Below are 18,186 nucleotides of genomic sequence, written 5' to 3' on the forward strand. Positions count from 1 at the left end.
GGTCATAAGTAGAGGACTATATTTTACAGGAGCAAGCTGTGCTTTTTATGAGCCGGACAGAAGGAAGGAAGGTCAGGAAATGTTTGGGTGACCCTCCGATGGCCGGATTTTGCAAGTAGGTTTTGCAAGATTTTGCAAGGGGTCTGTGCATTGTTTCTCTGTCATATATGTGAGTGTATGCATAATTTTGAATTTATTCTGCCATGGTTAGCTAGTTTGTATTGGAGATGGTGAGAGCTGTTGCAATGAAAGGCTCATTCGGATCAGCCTACCTCAAAGGGTTGTTGTGGGAATAAGAGGAAGGGACATCCAGACACACTCCTGACTGCCTGGAATTCTCTTGAGAAATGCAAGATTATATTTTTAAAACGTGTCCCACCCCCACACCCTCACACCAAGCCATGATTAATCCCAGCAAATGCACTAATTTCAGTCTTTATTATTCTAAGCTGGTCTCTTCATTCAAGCAGACGACCACATGAAGGGAGAGAGGTTTTACACAGCTGGCCTCCCCTATGTCTCTGATGGTCTTTCCCGCTATGCTGTTCACCCCCTTCCTGGAGTCAGAAAATGGTACGGCCTCGCTCTACAGCTGATTCTCCTCCCACCTCGGTTTTTTCCAAGTCAAATGGCTTCTCCTGATTGGTGCATCTGCTGCTCATGATTGGTTTCGTTGCCCACCTCCTTCTGCTCACCCCCCAATCAGCAAAGAGATACCTACCAATCAGGGCACTGAAATAGTAAAGGGGAGGATCTTGCTTGGTTCCTCCCCCCCCAACTTTGGGCATCTCCCAAGTTAAAACAAGGGGTAATTGAGGAATGGAAGGAAGATACCAAAGCAGAAATAGGGAGGTAGATCCTGCCTTGGCCTTGCAATAAAATAGTCCTCGATTTACGACCACAATTGGGGCCAGAATTTCAGCTGCTAAGCAAAGTGGTTGTTAAGTGAGTCATGCTCAATTATACAACTTTTTTTCCCCATGGCTGTTAGGCAAATCACGGCAGTTGTTAAATGAATCACACGGTCATTAAGCAAATCCAGCTTCCCCTATTGACTTTACCGGTCGGAAACTGGATGGGAAGGTGGCACAGGGGCATCACATGACCCTGGATTGCCGCAACCATCCTACATACATGCGAGTTGCCAAGCACCCGAATTTAGTTCACGTGACCATAAGGTCGTAAGGGTGAGGACGTCCCTAACTCACTTTTTTTCAATGCCGTTGTAACTTGGAACGGCCGTTAAACGAGGACTACCTGTCTTGAATAAACTCAGCTGTTAGCAGGCCTGAACTGGGGGGAAAAAAATGCTTGGGTGCGTGGGGTTGGACTAGATGACCTACAAGGTCCCTTCCAACTCCTTTAATCTGTATCCAATCTGTATCCAAATCAGAATAATAATATTTGAGTTTTTGCAACATGGGATTCTCCTCCAGGTTTGTTTCTGACTTTGGAAAATTTCTCCTTTTTTTTTTTTTATACACACGGAAACCACCAAATATCTTTTTTGCTTCGGGATTTGATGTTGGCAGAATGAAAATATTATGTCACTTTCTCCAAGCCGGTTTCTCTTTTTTCCCTGCTGAGTTTCTATCCGCTTCCTCCCTTGGGACGGAAGGTTCTGTTTACCTAAGGCTAGTGAAACAGAACCTCCGGCCTTAAGAGCAGTCTACCTGTGAGTTCCGCAGAGGCGAGGGGGAAGGGCACCTTTTCTCCTACCACGGATCCTCCAGGGAGGCTGTTAACAATGAAAAACAGCATCTGTCTCTGGGAGGTGGGGATACACCTACGCACAGCTATGGATTGGAGGACTTCATCTCCCAGAATTCCCCAGCCAGGGAGTTGAAGTCCACCGATCTTGAAAGTGGAGAAACTTTGGGCCTTAAGAGCTTTTGGTGAATCTGAATTCACATCTCTCTCTTGGGCTGGACGCCCTGCACCCAGGAGACTTGGAAAGGGGCAGGGGTCGCTGAGACGACGGTACCCCACGGATGGGGGGCATTTTCCTGCAAAATGGGAGACAGCTGCTCTTCCTTGCCATCTTCACCTGGACAGCCAGTCCGGTTTCTTCTGCCGAGCCTGAATAATACAACCGAGGCCACCAACAGCACCCCAGCAACGGTGCACAGCGCCACCCCGACAGCTCGGGAGATGCCCAGGGCACCGTTGTACTCTACGGCTCGCTGGTCCAGTACCACAAACTCGGCTTCACCGATGTCTTCCAACTTGGAGGGCAGGAGGGACCCCGTGGTTATAGCTGCCAGACCGGTCAGCAACAGCAGAGTCGCGGCTGAAAGCGTCACCTTGAAAAGAGAAGGAAGAACGAGAGATACGGTAGCATCCTTGCGCGCTAATTCCAAAGAATGCTTTGCAATGGTCATTGGGAGATTTTACAGGTGGTCCTCAACTTACGACCGCAAAGGAGCACAACATTTCCGTTGCTAAGCAGGACTGTTGTTATTAAGTGAGTCCTGCCCCATTTTTGCAGCCTGTCTTGCCACGGTTGCTCAGCCAATCCCTGCAGTTGTTAAGTGAGCCGTGTGGTCGTTAAACGAATCTTCCCCCTTTGCCTTTGCTTGTCTGAAGGTCGAAAAAGGGGATCCCATAACCTTAGGATACAGCAACCATCATAAATGTGAGTCAGCTGCCAAGTTTGATCGCGTGGGGGGGGCGAAGGGTGTGGGGGGGGAGGTGCTACAACGGTCGTAAGTGTGGAAAACTCTCAAAAGTCACTTTTTTCACTGCCATTGCACCTTTGAGTGGTCTCTAAACAAATGTTTAGAGGATAATCTGTACTGGCTAAACCCAAAAATAAACAAATCAACAAATTTGATTTGAACAAATTTGATCAACAAACAAATCAGGAGCCTTGATAGCACAGTAGTCTAAGCACCCTGTTATTAACACAGCTGCCTGCAATTACTGCTGGTTCGAATCTCTCCAAGGCTCAAGGTCGACTCAGCCTTCCATCCTTTCTAAGGTAGGTAAAATGAGGACCCAGTTTGTGGGGGCAATAAGCTGACTTTGTATAAATATACAAAAGAATTAAGGCTATTGCTTAGCGCATTGTAAGCCGCCCTGAGTCTCCGGAGAAGGGCGGCATATAAATCAAATTAAAAAAAAAAATACTACTAACCAAGTTTAGTGTGTTGCATAAAAGCAGCTATTAACTCTTTCAGTGCCCCAAAGGTGTTTTTTCAGGAGTCAACTGGATTTTCTTGTTTTTTTCTTTGAAGATGTTTCACTTCTCATCCAAGAAGCTTCTTCAGCTCTGACAGAACAGTGGGGAATGGAAGGATTTATTATATCCCTTGCAGGCAGCTGGTCATTTGTCCAGTTGCCTCCTGAAAAAAAAGGCATTTTGGGGACAACCATGACCTGAATGACTTGGAATCTCCATAGATTTTTTTAGCCATGCAATTTGGGATGAACATCCTTCGAATGGTGTGAGCATAGGAATGGATTTCCAGAGGAAAACAATTGCAGACGACAGGAACCATTTGCACCACTCAGGTGACCCTGAGGACACAGATAAACCCACAACTGGCCTCAATGACCCTCTAAAAGGATGCAAATGTCCAGCTGTCTGCAAGGAATTGTGGGAAGTAGTATACCCCAAAAGGACAGCGCCAGAAACCTCCAAAAAATAATGCCAAGAGACTCAACCCAGCCCTTTCCCCTTTTAAGAAAACCCCAGGCAAAAGCACCAGCTGAAAGGAACACTTAAGTAGAGCCATTAAGATAAGGGGAATCGGGCTAAAAATAAACTCTCCAAGGTAAACCAAAACTCCCTTTTTCATGCCTCCCTGACAGGATTAACTCCTAGGATAGGAAAAACAAAAGACCTGGGACCAAGATTAACCCAGGAAAACAAAACCCGGGGCAATCAGAAACACATCAAAACCCATCAAGCTGTAGGAGCTTCAAAGGAGAATTAAGCATAAAAGGCTCAGAGCAGTAGCGGAATTCAAATTTTTTTACTACTGGTTCTGTGGGAGTGGCTTTGTGGGCATGGCAGGCGAAAGATACTGCAAAATGAGCCTTTTATGAGCCTTGGTAGTACAGTGGTTTAAAGCACCCTGTTATTAACACAGCTGCCTGCAATTACTGCAGGTTCGAATCTTACCAGGCTCAAGGTTGACTCAGCCTTCCATCCTTTCTAAGGTAGGTTAAATGAGGACCCAGTTTGTGTGGGCAATAAGCTGACTTTGTATAAATATACAAAAGGATGAAGGCTGTTGCTTAACGCATTTTAAGCCGCCCTGAGTCTCCGGAGAAGGGCGGCATATAAATCAAATTAAAAAAAAAAAATCCCCATTCCCTCCCCACTCTGGGGCCAGCCAGAGGTGGCACTTGACGGTGCTCAAACTTTCCACTACCAGTTCTCCAGAACCTGCTGGATTTCACCCCTGGCTCAGAGTCACACTTCCAAATTTGTTTGCAAACCAGGAACGCTCCAGCTGTGTCACTACTTTTCTTGCCTTCCTGAATTAAAGGATCCCTTTTCTGGCAGCTGGCTTCCATGTCTATTCCTTCTCAGCATCGTTGATGGCTTCCCTGCCAGGAACGAACCAGGGAAATTTCTTCCAACAGAATATAAATCCTTCCGTTCCCTACTATCCTGTCAGAGATGAAGAAGCTTCTTGGATGAGAAATGAAAAGCCTTCGAAGGAAAAAACAGAAAAGTCCAGTTGCTTCCTGAAATATATCACTTTTGGGATAACCATGACCTGGATGATTGAGAATCTCTACAAACTCATTCAGTGAGCTGATTGGCTTTGTTGTGTGAATGCATGACTTACGGGGGTGTGAAGGCTGTATGCAGGGGTGGGCTGCCACCTGTTGTAACAACTGGTTTGCCCCGGGAACTGAAAATGTGAGTGCTCGTAGCATAGAAAAACCGGCGATTATATAGGACGTGTGCCAGGTTTCAAGGTCATCTCAAATAAATTGCATTTCAAACAAAGTCTTTGATGAGAAACTCCCATTTATTAAGCACAACATTCTAACTCCGACTCCATCATAGCCAACACTGACTTCCAGATCCAAAACCCTCCCTTTCCGTTCCCCACTCCTCTGCACTCATTGGCCATCTTCCAAGTCACTCTACTCCTAATCTACTGCTCCAGCTCAAAGGAATTTCCCCCCTCCCATCCCATCTCCTAGGGGATATTATCTCCAGGGAAAATAAGTAGGTGAAAAGTCAAAGGTCCCTTTCCAGACGCCTCCGCTTCTCCTTATGTCAGCACTAGAGTAAATGCAGCTTGAAGTGCTGACATCGTGATAGCGCCAGGGTTGGTGGGCGGGGCCAGCCCTGGTCAGAACTACCAGTTTTTCCGAACCGGCAGCTACCCACCACTGGCCGTATGTGAAGAACCTGCCTTTCCATGCACAATCCTCTTTTCTGGAGCCTTCTTACCTTCCTACACTGAAATCAATCTTAAATCAAAGCATTTCTGGCTGGGGAATTCTGGGAGTTGAAGTCCACTTGTCCTAAGTGGTCCATTAACGATCCACTCCTTTCCTGCAGGTGGCGCCAGAGCCATCCCAGAGGCTAACCAAAGGGGATTCCAGATGTGTCCTGAGTAGAAAGAGGAGGGGGCTGCAAATCAGCTCTCTCTCCCCAGCCCCAATTTCTCAAAAGCCCTATATAACCTTCCGCCATATGTTTCCTTCCTCCAACCCAACATTTCCCCCCACTGGGTCAGTGGTTTCCCCACTTAGCCGCCTAACCTAGAGTAGGGGGTCTCCAAACTTGCCCACTTTAATCCAAAATTGCTTTTTTTCAGGAGGCAACTGGACTTTTCTTTTTTTTTTGAAGAACTTTTGCTTCTCATCCAAGAAGCTTCTTCAACTCTGACTGGATGGTGGGGAAGGGAAGGATTTATATTCCTTGCAAGACAGCTGCTCGTTTGCATTCTTTTAGAGCAGGGGTATCAAACTCAAGGCCTGTGTGTGTGTGGGGGGGTTGGATCCGGTCCACGGGGTGCTTAGATCTGGCCTGCGAGGCTGTCTGGGGAATAGCAAAGGACCAGCGCGCTGTGCCTCTGTTAGGGGAAATATTCTGCCTTTTTAATATTTCCTAAAACATTTCCTTCTTCTAGGACAGTGATGGCTAACCTTTTTGCCATCGCGTGCCAGGAGGGGGGGGGCGGGGGTGGTGTCATGTGTGCGCATGCCCACACCCATAATTCTATGTGCCCCGTGCATGCGTGTGTGACACCCCACCGCTCCCAGTACGCAATGGCCCAGTAGGCCCATTTTTCTCTCTCACCTGGCTCCAGAGCCTTTCTAGGAGTCTGGGGAGGGTGAAAACAGTCTTCCCCACCCTCCAGAGGCCGAAAACGGCCCGTTTGCCAACTTCCTGTCCTACCGGAAGTTGGCAAATGGGCCATTTCTGGCCTCCAGGGGGTGGGCAAGGCCATTTTCGCCCTCCCCAGACTCCTAGAAAGGCTCTGGAGGCTGGGGACAGCAAAAAACGGGCCTTCCCCACCACCCACCAAGGCCCTCCGGAGGCAGGAAAGAGCCTGTTTTTCTACTTCTGGTGGGCCCAGAAGGCCGCGTTGGAGCTGAGCTCGCATGCCCACTGATATGGCTACAAGTGCCACCTGTGACACGTGTGCCATAGGTTCGCCATCACAGTTCTAGGAAAAGGGTGGATGCTAACTTTCTACAGGATCTTGAGACAGACGTTCTATAAATTTAACCGATAAAATAATCTCCCCACTTGCAGTCTTGAGTGTGGTGGGAAGGCACTCTGTCTGCGCTCAGAGAACGTGCCACAAAGCAAGGCACGTTGAAACTCACCTTCCAGAAGACATAAGTCTGGCCACTCTTGGCGGGAGACGTAGCGGCATCTTCAAAACTGTCCTCCGAACGGTTGCCGGTGCAATCCTCATAGAACAGGTGCAAGTACGAACGGACGCCGTACCATTTGCCCTGCTCCATGTTTGGACCCCGCTGGCAGCCACACATGTGCTCTCCCGCCGTGGCCATCAGTCCTGCAGGGCGCAAATGGACAGGTCAGACTGGATTATACGCAGAATTATAGGTAGTCCTCGAATTACGACCACAAATCGAGTCCAAAATTTCTGCTGCTAAACCATAATCTAATAAAACAAAAAACAAAGCCAGACAGTTAAGTGAGTTTCGCCCCATTTTATGACCATTCTTGCCACAGTCGTTAAGTGAATCACTGCCGTTAGTTAGTAACACGGTTGTTAAGTGAATCTGACTCCCCACCCCCATTTATTTTGCTTGTTAGAAGTTCGCAAAAGATTATCGCGTGACCCAGTGGTGGGTTTCAAATTTTTTTACTACCGGTTCTGTGGGTGTGGCTTGGTGGGCATGGCATGGTGGGCGTGGCAGGGGAAGGATACTGTAAAATCTCCATTCTCTCCCCACTCCTGGGGGAAGGATATTGCAAAATCCCCATTTCCTCCCGATCAGCTGGGACTCGGGAGGCAGAGAATAGATGGGGACGGTGCCAATCAGAATTTTTACTACCGGTTCTCCAAACTACTCAAAATTTCCGCTACCGGTTCTCCAGAACTGGTCAGAACCTGCTGAAACCCACCTCTGGCGTGACCCCAGGACACTGCAACAGTCATAAATATGAGTCAGTTGTCCGGTATCTGACTGTAAGTCACGTAACTATGGGGAGGCTGCAATGGTCATAAGTATGAAAAATGGTCATAAGTCGCTTATTTCAGTGCCGTTTTAACTTTCAAAGCTCAGTACATGAACTGTTGTAAATCAAGGACTACCTGTACAAAGAATCCCAGGGTTGAAAGGGACCTCGGAGGTCTTCTAGTCCAGCCCTCTGCTCGAGCAGGAGACCTTATTCCATCCCAGACAAATGGCTGTCCAGTCTCTTTTTAAAAACCTCCAGTGATGAAGCTCCCACAACTTCTGGTGGCAAGTTGTTCCACTGGTTAATTTTTGTCACTGTTAGGAAGTTTCTCCTTATTTCTAGGTTGGTATTCTATTTGACACTTATTTATTTATTTATTTATTTATTTATTTATTTATTTATTTATTTATTTATTTATTTATTTACTTACTTACTTACTTACTTACTTACTTACTTACTTACTTACTTACTTACTTATTAGTTGCATTTTTATGCCGCCCAACTCCCGAGGGACTCTGGGCGGCTAATAATAAACATAAACAGATGTTTAGCATCTCTTTGACAGCAGCACCGTAAAGCATCATTCATGCCCTTGTCACCTCTCGTCTGGACTATTGTAACACTCTCTACATGGGGCTCCCTTGAGGAGCACCCGGAGGCTCCAACTGGCGCAGAGTGCGGCCGCGCGGGTGGTTATGGGAGCGACGTGGAGTTCCCATGTAACACCGCTCCTGCGCGAGCTGCACTGGCTCCCAGTGGTCTTCCGGGTGCGCTTCAAGGTTCTGGTTATCACCTTTAAAGCGCTCCATGGCTTAGGACCTGGTTATTTACGGGACCGCCTACTACCACCAATAGCCTCCCACTGGCCGGTACGCTCTCACAGAGAGGGGCTCCTCCGGGTGCCGTCGGCCAAACAATGTTGACTGGCGGCCCCTAGGGGAAGAGCCTTCTCTGTAGGGGCACCCACTATCTGGAATGAGCTCCCCCCGGAGATACGGAGGATCCCGGATCTGCGCATCTTCCGCCGCGCTCTCAAGACCTTTTTATTCCATCAGGCTGGCCTGGCCTAAATCTTCTCCCCTGTTTTAAAATTCTTTTAAATCGAAATTTTAATCTGTTTTAAATTATTGGGATTTTTAATTGTCTCAGGCTAAATTATTTAATCTGGTTTTAATTATGTTTTTTAACTTTTGTTTTGTTGACCTTTTTATTTCATCAAGCTGGCCTGGCCTAAATCTTCTCCCCTTTTTAATATGTAAATTTTAAATTGTTTTTAAATTATGGGGTATTTTAAATTCAGCCAAATTATTTAATTCGTTTTTAATTTATTTTAAATTTTTGTATTTATGTGTTTTAATCTTGTGGCTGTTCACCGCCCTGAGTCCTTCGGGAGAAGGGCGGTATAGAAATTTAATAAAATAAAATAAAAATAATGACGACCCTTAACTATCACAGCCACCCCAAGGTCACGTGAATAAAATTTAAGCATTTAGCAACCGTACATGGATTTACAACGGTTTCAGTGTCCCAGAGTCCTACGATTGCCGTTCTCAGCAGACTTCTGACAAGCAAAGACAACGGGGGACGAAGCTAATGACCCCAGGATAAGCTTAACAACCACTCGACTCGTTTAATGACTGCACGCTTCACTTAACAACCAATGCAAACTAGGTCAGTAAGGGCGAACCTTTTCAGCCAGCACCGAGTGCCCAAACCGGAGCGTGCATGGACATGCCGGAGGAGCCCTGGAAACTCGAAGACCAGCTGGCTGGCGCACTCATGCGTACCTGGTCTTTTGGGTTCTAGCATGTGCATATGCGCCATCCAGCTGGTCTTCGAATTTCCGGGGGCTCCGGCATGCGCGAAGATCAGCGCCGGAAACCAAAAGAGCCGCTGGTGACGGCGTGCGTGCCCACAAAGAAGGCTCTGCTTGCCACCTCTGGCATGGGTGCCACCTCTGGCATGCATGCCACAGATTCGCCATCACAGAATTAGGTGGTAAAAGCAGAAATGGCTCCCTGAACAAGAGCCTGGATAGCTCAGACTGATAGCATTGTGATTAACACCAGCTGTCTGCAATTAAGTTCGAATCTCCCCAGGCTCAAGGTCGACTCAGCCTTCCATCCTTTCTAAGGTAGGTAAATTGAGGACCCAGTTTGTGGGGGCAATAAGCTGACTTTGTATAAATATACAAAAGGCTGAAGGCTATTGCTTAACACACTGTAAGTCGCCCTGAGTCTCCGGAGAAGGGCGGCATATAAATCAAATTTAAAACAAAAACAAAAACAAGCATTTATTCCAATATTCCAATATCTAAGCAGCTGCCAGAAAGAAGAGCAGGGGGGGAGGGGGGTTTCCACCTATTCTCCAAAGCCCCTGAAGGCAGGACAAGAAGCAACGGATGGAAACTAATTGGGGAGAAGCAACCTGGAATTAAGCAGGAATTTTCTGACCAGTGAGAAGAATTCACCAGTGAAATAATAATAATAATAATAATAATAATAATAATAATAATAATAATAATAATAATAATTTTATTTCTATACCGCCCTTCTCCCGAACGACTCAGGGCGGTGTACAGCCTATTTAAAAACACAAGACAAAACATTGATTAAAAATTTAAAATAATTAAATAAATTTGGCTCAATTTAAAACCCCACAAATTTAAAATACCCCAATTTAAAATTATTATGTTGATAGCCCAGCCTGGCGGAACAACAGGGTCTTCAGTGCGCAGCGAAACACCCGGAGGTCGGAGATCTTACGAATTGCCTCCAGAAGTTATGGGTGCTCCATCACTGGAGGAGTTCAAGAAGAGATTGGACAACCATTTGTCTCAAACGTTGTAGGCCCTATAATGTAGGGTCTCCTGCTTTAGCAGAGGGCTGGACTAGAAGATCTCCGAGGTCCCTTCCAACTCTGTTATTCTGTTAGCACTTTGGTTTGCAATAGGAAATGCTGGCCCCAACTGTAGGTGTACGTCAAGGACCACCTGTTTGTTAATTAACGTTAATATCTTAGAGCTTTTTTTTTTTTTTTTTTTGCTTTAATTTATATGCTGCCCTTCTCCGGAGACTCAGGACGGCTTACAATGCATTAAGCAATAGCCTTCATCCTTTTGTATATTTATACAAAGTCAGCTTATTGCCCCTTTTGCTGATAATTGGATTGAAGATTTTACTTACAGGGAAGAATCCTCAAATTAGGACCACAATTGAGCCCCAAATTTCCATTGCTACGGAAAGCAGTTGTTAAGGGAGTTTTAACACCTTTTTTTGGGGGGGGGTCACTGCTATTACGCTGCGGTCATTAAGTGAATCATGCCGTCATGAAGCGAATCCGGCTTCCCCCATTGACTTTGCTTGTCGGAAGCTGGCTGGGAAGGTTGCAAATGCTGATCACATGACCCTGAATACATGCCAGCCAGTTGCCAAGTGCCCAAATTTGGATGGCATGACCACAAAGATGCTACAACAGTCGTAAGTGTGAAAAATGGTCCTAAGTCACTTTTTCAGTGCTGCTATAAATTTGAATAAAGAGCCTTGGTAGTACAGTGGTCTAAGGCACCCTGTTATTAAGCTGGTTATTAAGACCAGGTGCCTGCAATTACTGCAGGTTCGAATCTCGCCAAGGCTCAAGGTTGACTCAGCCTTCCATCCTTTCTAAGGTAGGTAAATTGAGGACCCAGTTTGTGGGGGCAATAAGCTGACTTTGTATAAATATACAAAAGGATGAAGGCTATTGCTTAACGCACTGTAAGCTTCCCTGAATCTCCGGAGAAGGGCGGCATATAAGTCAAATTAAAAAAAAAAAAGAAAAAAGAGAGAGAGAAAGAAGGAAAGAAAGAAAAAGAAGGGAGGGAGGGAGGAAAAAGAAAGAAGGAAAGAAAGAAGGGAGGGAGGGAGGGAAAGAAAGAGAGAAAGAAAGAAAGAAAAAGAAGGGAGGGAAAGAGGGAGGGCCTGGTGGCTCAGCAGACTGATAGCATTGTGATTAACACCAGCTGTCTGCAATTACTGCGAGTTCGAATCTCCCCAGGCTCAAGGTTGACTCAGCCTTCCATCCTTTCTAAGGTAGGTAAATTGAGGACCCAGTTTGTGGGGGCAATAAGCTGACTTTGTATAAATATACAAAAGGATGAAGGCTATTGCTTAACGCACTGTAAGCTTCCCTGAATCTCCGGAGAAGGGCGGCATATAAGTCAAATTAAAAAAAAAAAAGAAAAAAGAGAGAGAGAAAGAAGGAAAGAAAGAAAAAGAAGGGAGGGAGGGAGGAAAAAGAAAGAAGGAAAGAAAGAAGGGAGGGAGGGAGGGAAAGAAAGAGAGAAAGAAAGAAAGAAAAAGAAGGGAGGGAAAGAGGGAGGGCCTGGTGGCTCAGCAGACTGAAAGCATTGTGATTAACACCAGCTGTCTGCAGTTACTGCAGGTTCGAATCTCGCCAAGGCTCAAGGTTGACTCAGCCTTCCATCCTTTCTAAGGTAGGTGAAATGAGGACCCAGATTGTGGGGGCAATAAGCTGACTTTGTATAAATATACAAAAGGATGAAGGCTATTGCTTAGTGCATTGTAAGCCGCCCTGAGTCTCCGGAGAAGGGCGGCATATAAATCAAATTTAAAAAAAGGAGAAGAAGAGGAGGAGGAGGAGGAGGAGGAGGAGGAGGAGGAAGATAGGAGCCCTGGTAGCGCAGCAGACTAAAGCACTGTTATTAACACCAGCTGTCTGCAGTTACTGCAAGTTCGAACCTTACCAGGCTCAAGGTTGACTCAGCCTTCCATCCTTTCTAAGGTAGGTAAAATGAGGACCCGGTTTGTGGGGGCAATAAGCTGACTTTGTATAAATATACAAAAGGATGAAGGCTATTGCTTAGCGCATTGTAAGCCACCCTGAGTCTCTGGAGAAGGGTGGCATATAAATCATTTTTTTTTTTTAAAAAAAGAATGGTTGTAAATTGAGAACTGCCTGTAATTTGATTTCCTTATTGTTAAGAAATGGAATATGGAATGAAATTTTATATTTGTGAGTTAAGAGGAGGCGGAAAGATTAGCGAATTATTTATACTTTCCAGGAAGAAAGTAGGGAGTCATTTCCTTAGGAAAGGAAAAGGGTTTCTTTTTCTTCGTACGTTACTTTTTCTTGCAATTCTTTTCTTATTCTCTCTCATTCTCTCTCTCTCCCCTCCTTTATTGTTTTATTCAAACTGTTGATAAAAATTATTTGGGGGGAAAAGAGATTCCCCAGTCAACCGTCAACATTCGAACCCAGGACCACCAGCCTGTGGTACAGAAGAGGGCCTGAGCCCCCGAAAGAGGCAGGAGAAGTCGGAAAAATTATGAGGGGTGACGCCACCAGGAATTTCCCTCGAAACTGGGGCTCCCTTGCACCCCTTGGAATCAGAAGCTGGTTGTGGGTACGCAGAAAACGGCCCCTCCCTCCCTGTGGGTGGCAAAGCCAGGGTATCCCTCCCCGCCCCTGCCCCCCCCCAGACTTAACCATGAAGCCTGCCTGCCCAGCTGGCTGGGCCTGGGCTGGCAGCATCCTCTTTTTCCGATTGGCCGTTGCCATGGGAACTGCCTCCATACAGATGAGGATGGATGGTGGCAAAGTCAGCCATCCTTGCCTTGCCTCAGCTGCAAAGAAGCCAGAGGAGGCTGAGCCTTGGAAGAGGGAGGGAGGGAGGGAGGGAGGGAGGAAGGGAGGAAGGGAGGGAGGGAGGGAGGGAGGAAGGAAGGAAGGAAGGAAGGAAGGAAGGAAGGAAGGAAGGAAGGAAGGAAGGAAGGGAAGATCTATGCAATTGCAAATTTTTTCTTGGTTGAGGCAGGTAATCCATCTTTCTCCTTCCTTCATCCCTTTCTTTTCCTTCCTTCTTTCCTCCCTCCCTCCCTTCTTCCTTTCCCTTCTCTTCCTCCCTAGTTCTTTCCTTCCTTCCTCCCTTCCTCCCTCTTTTTTCTTTCTTTCTTTCTTCTCTCTCTTTCTTTCTTCTTCCCTCCCTCCCTCATTTTCTTCCTTCCTCCCTCCCCTTTCCTCCCTTCTTTCCTTCCTCCCTCCCTCTTCCTATCTTCCCTCCCTCCCTCTCTTTTCTTTCTTTCTTTCTTTCTTTCTTTCTTTCTTTCTTTCTTTCTTTCTTTCTTTCATTAATTCTTCCTTCCTTCCTTCCTTCCTTCCTTCCTTCCTTCCTTCCTTCCTTTCTTTCCTGTCATTATAACTTTGAATGCTAACTAAATGAATTATTGTAGATCAAGGACTAGCCATACTTGCCCAAGAAACTGGGTTTCACAAAATTCTGCAACTAGCCTGCCCCCCCCCAAAAAAAAACAAACGCTTAATCAAGATTAAAACTATCCAGGCTGACTTGGCTCCTCACCTGATGTCTCCATAACATCCTGAAGGGCTCAGCAATGGTCCCATCTCCCTGCTCCAGACCCCTCAAGCCCAACTTGGAGTGAAAGCAGCCAGAAAAAGAAATAAACTTCAAGACCATTTTCCTCAAACAAATGCCCTCTTCACACATTCCGGATGGATGGATGGATGGATGGATGGATGGATGGACGGACAGGTGAATGGGTAGATAGGTAGACAGATGAGCTAGAGATGATAGATAGATAGATAGATAGATAGATAGATAGATAGATAGATAGATAGATAGATATGGATGGAGATAGATAGGTAGGTAGGTAGATGATAGGTAGGTAGGTAGATAGATATGGATGGATAGATAGATAGATAGATAGATGATAGATAGATAGATAGATAGATAGATAGATAGATAGATAGGTAGATAAATGATAGAGAGAAGGTAGGTAGATAGATAGATAGATAGATAGATAGATAGATAGATAGATAGGGATGGAGCTAGATAGGTAGGTAGGTAGATGATAGGTAGGTAGATAGGTAGATAGATATGGATGGATAGATAGATGGATAGATAGATAGGTAGGTAGATAGGTAGATAAATGATAGAGAGAAGGTAGGTAGATAGATAGATAGATAGATAGATAGATAGATAGATAGATAGATAGATATGGATGGAGATAGATAGGTAGGTAGGTAGATCGATAAGCAGGTAGGTAGATAGATGATAAATGATAGGTAGAAAGATCAATAGGTAGGTAGGTAGATAGATGATAGATATAGGTAGGTAGGTAGATGGTAGGTAGGTAGGTAGGTAGATCGATAAGCAGGTAGGTAGATGATAAATGATAGGTAGGTAGGTAGATCAATAGGTAGGTAGGTAGATAGATGATAAATATAGGTAGGTAGATAGGTAGATGATAGATAGATGATAGGTAGGTAAGTAGGTAGATAGATAGATAGATAGATAGATAGATAGATAGATAGATAGATAGATAGATAGAATGGATGCATGGACAGATGGATAGATGATAGATACTGTGGACGGATGGATGGACGGATGTATAGATAGACAGACAGACAGACAGAGAGTTTGGTAGGTACATAAGTAAACAGGTAGGCCAGTCAATAGATGGCTCAGTGGCTAAGACACTGAGCTTGTTGATCAGAAAGGTCGGCAGTTTGGCGGTTCGAATCCCTAGTACAGATTGTCTGCATGAGCAGGGAGTTGGACTAGATGACCTCCAGGGTCCCTTCCAACTCCGTTACTATTACTGTTACTGAAAGATGAGATCGATAGAAGAGCTAAGTAATTAGATAGATGATAGATAGACAGAGGAAAAAAATGATAGGCGATAGGTAGATGGGTGGGTGGGTAGGTACGTAGGTACAGATCAACATATAGCTACAATATATAGAATCCAGACCCAGGAGATAAATTCTCTCCTGGCTGTGTTCTTTTAAACAGATGCTGCCCTATTTTATCCTGCTGCCCAAAACGAGCAGCTGCACTTTCTTAACAGGCTAAACCTCTTTTGGTTTTAATTCAGCTTAGGGTGGGTTTTTTTTTTTCTTTTTAATGTTTCAGGCATTGCAAGACCCCCAACTCGGTGGGTTCCTCTCTCTGCCCTGCAGGGCGAGACCCCCTCACCTGGAGTCATTCAGGAGACGGGCTCCAAAACGCTGCCTCTGAATTACCCTTGTGCTTTTCTGTGGCTTTCGAGATCCACTCTTCCCCAGGGTCACCCTGGATGTCCGAGCTGGGAGCCACCTCTGGCTGAATCTGCTCTCCCTCTCCCAACCTTACATCTGCTCACCTGCGTTGGGATGCCACCCGAGTCCTCAGTGCCTCATCGGCAGGGAAATCCAAGACGCGTCCTTGGCACCGGTTCTGTTGGCAAAGCCGGTGCAGCAGCCCTGGCTAGCAGTCCTCAGCACCAGGCAGAGTAGAAAGCCAGGACGTCCTTCTCCAGGTGAGCCAGGTGAGGAGACCAAAGGGCTGGAACGATCATATCTGCATGACAGAGGCGGACAACCGTCCCATCGGCTGCGAGAACCCGACAGTGGGAGGCAGGCTCGCGAATCCACCAAGGACGGAATCTGAGTCACCGTCAGAAAGCAGCCACTGAGTGTCTGTTTCCTTGCCTGCTTGCCGCGCTTCGGTGGGGAGCCATCTCCCCCCACACACACACACCGCCTGAGTCATGGCGCCAGGCTCCCCACCTCTGCCAGGCGCCAAGGAAACAGTGTTCAGCAGGCAACAAGGCAGAAACCTCCTTCTCCTGGGGGATTTGTGGGTCCTGCACAAATCCGGTTAGTTGCTTTTGCCTTCTGGGCTCTATTTTGGATTGGTCTAGTGCGCAAAAGCGTCTCCCCATAAGCTTTTACTCCCCATAAGCCGCCTGCACATGGATTGCCAGCGCCTTCGTCTTGCTTTGGAGAGAGGCAAGCCTCTTGTAGTAACACGGAGCTTTACACGGAGCTTCTTATGCAGGGAGTGGACGTAACTTTTCTCTTTTAATGCTCCAATTGCTCGGAGGCACTTTGGTTTTATTTCTGCATTTATCTGCCGCCTGCTGCTTTTTGTGAGCAACTCAAGGAGGCGAACATACCCCACACACCGGCCTCTTCCTGTTTTCCTCACGATAACGACCCTGTGAGGTGGGCTGAGCTGAGATAGAAGGACTGGCTCAAAGTTTACCCAGCCAACCTTCATGACTAAGGCGGGACTCGAACTCACCTTCTCCTGGTCATTGGCCCAAAGTCACCCAGCCGGCTTTTTTGCCTAAGGCGAGACTAGAATTCACCGTCTCCTAGTGATTGGCCCAAAGTCACCCAGCCGGCTTTTTTGCCTAAGGCGAGACTAGAATTCACCATCTCCTAGTGATTGGCCCAAAGTCACCCAGCTGGCTTTTTTGCCTAAGGCGAGACTAGAATTCACCATCTCCTAGTGATTGGCCCAAAGTCACCCAGCCGGCTTTTTTGCCTAAGGCGAGACTAGAATTCACCATCTCCTAGTGATTGGCCCAAAGTCACCCAGCCGGCTTTTTTGCCTAAGGCGAGACTAGAATTCACCATCTCCTAGTGATTGGCCCAAAGTCACCCAGCCGGTTTTTTTGCCTAAGGCGAGACTAGAATTCACCGTCTCCTAGTGATTGGCCCAAAGTCACCCAGCTGGCTTTTTTGCCTAAGGCGAGACTAGAATTCACCATCTCCTAGTGATTGGCCCAAAGTCACCCAGCTGGCTTTCTTGCCTAAGGCGAGACTAGAATTCACCGTCTCCTAGTGATTGGCCCAAAGTCACCCAGCTGGCTTTTTTGCCTAAGGCGAGACTAGAATTCACTGTCTCCTAGTGATTGGCCCAAAGTCATCCAGCCGGTTTTTTTGCCTAAGGTGAGACTAGAATTCACCGTCTCCTAGTGATTGGCCCAAAGTCACCCAGCTGGCTTTCCTGTTGAGTAGACAAGACTTGAATTCACCATCTCCTAGTTATTGGCCTAGTCACCCAGTTTTCTTTCCTGCCTAAAGCGAGACTAGAACTCATCGTCTCCTAGTGATTGATCCAAAGTCACCCAGCCAGCTTTCATGGCTAAGGCAGGACTAGAACTAAGACTACCCCCTTAACCACTTTCTAGCCTGGCGCCTTAACCACTTAGACTAAACTGGCTCCGTGCCACTTGCTGAAACATAGCATCCTTTCCTGACTCTTTCGGTCTCACGAAGTACCCAAGATGGTTTGTAATCAGTACTTCGAAAGCCTTCTTAACCCATGGAGAGGAATCCAACATTTGACAGATATACTAAGTCACCGTTGAGTTGTTCGTTTTCCTTCGGTTCTTTTAGATGGCAAAATCATGAATTGTTTTCACGTATTTTTTTTTTAAATTTGATTTATATGCCGCCCTTCTCCGGAGACTCAGGGTGGCTTACAATGCGTTAAGCAATAGCCTTCATCCTTTTGTATATTTATACAAAGTCAGCTTATTGCCCCCACAAACTGGGTCCTCATTTTACCCACCTTAGAAAGGATGGAAGGCTGAGTCAACCTTGAGCCTGGCGAGATTCGATCTTACTTTAATTGCAGACAGCTGGTGTTAAATTACAGTGCTTAATCTGCAGAGCTATCCAGGCTCCAGTGAGATCAGAAGGGGATTGATATGGGAAGTCATGAACCTCCACTTTTCTCTGTATGAGGTCTTGCCTGGCTC

General features: G+C 46.4%; 1 protein-coding gene across 1 annotated transcript; it reads right to left on the minus strand.

Moving 5' to 3' along the window:
- Positions 1 to 1,907: 1,907 nt before the first annotated feature.
- On the minus strand, positions 1,908 to 15,804 carry NRSN2 (neurensin 2). Its single transcript, XM_070940267.1, has 3 exons — positions 15,796 to 15,804; positions 6,808 to 7,001; positions 1,908 to 2,303 (listed from the first exon to the last, which is right to left on the minus strand). The coding sequence occupies exons 2-3, from the start codon at positions 6,994 to 6,996 to the stop codon at positions 1,908 to 1,910; spliced, it is 585 nt and encodes a 194-aa protein (XP_070796368.1). The 5' UTR covers positions 6,997 to 7,001; positions 15,796 to 15,804.
- Positions 15,805 to 18,186: the final 2,382 nt, after the last annotated feature.

Source organism: Pituophis catenifer, unplaced genomic scaffold (genome assembly GCF_029215685.1).
Source record: "Pituophis catenifer annectens isolate HBS135680 unplaced genomic scaffold, rPitCat1.0.hap2 SCAF_3, whole genome shotgun sequence".
In the NCBI taxonomy this organism is placed as follows: Eukaryota; Metazoa; Chordata; class Lepidosauria; order Squamata; family Colubridae; genus Pituophis; species Pituophis catenifer.

Excerpts from the sequence above, each read along its gene's own strand:
- NRSN2 (XM_070940267.1), bottom strand. The coding sequence starts at position 6,996 with ATGGCCACGGCGGGAGAGCACATGTGTGGCTGCCAGCGGGGTCCAAAC. Across the intron at positions 2,304-6,807 it reads AGACTTATGTCTTCTGGAAG|GTGACGCTTTCAGCCGCGAC; the intron begins GTGAGTTTCAAC and ends TCTCTTTTCAAG.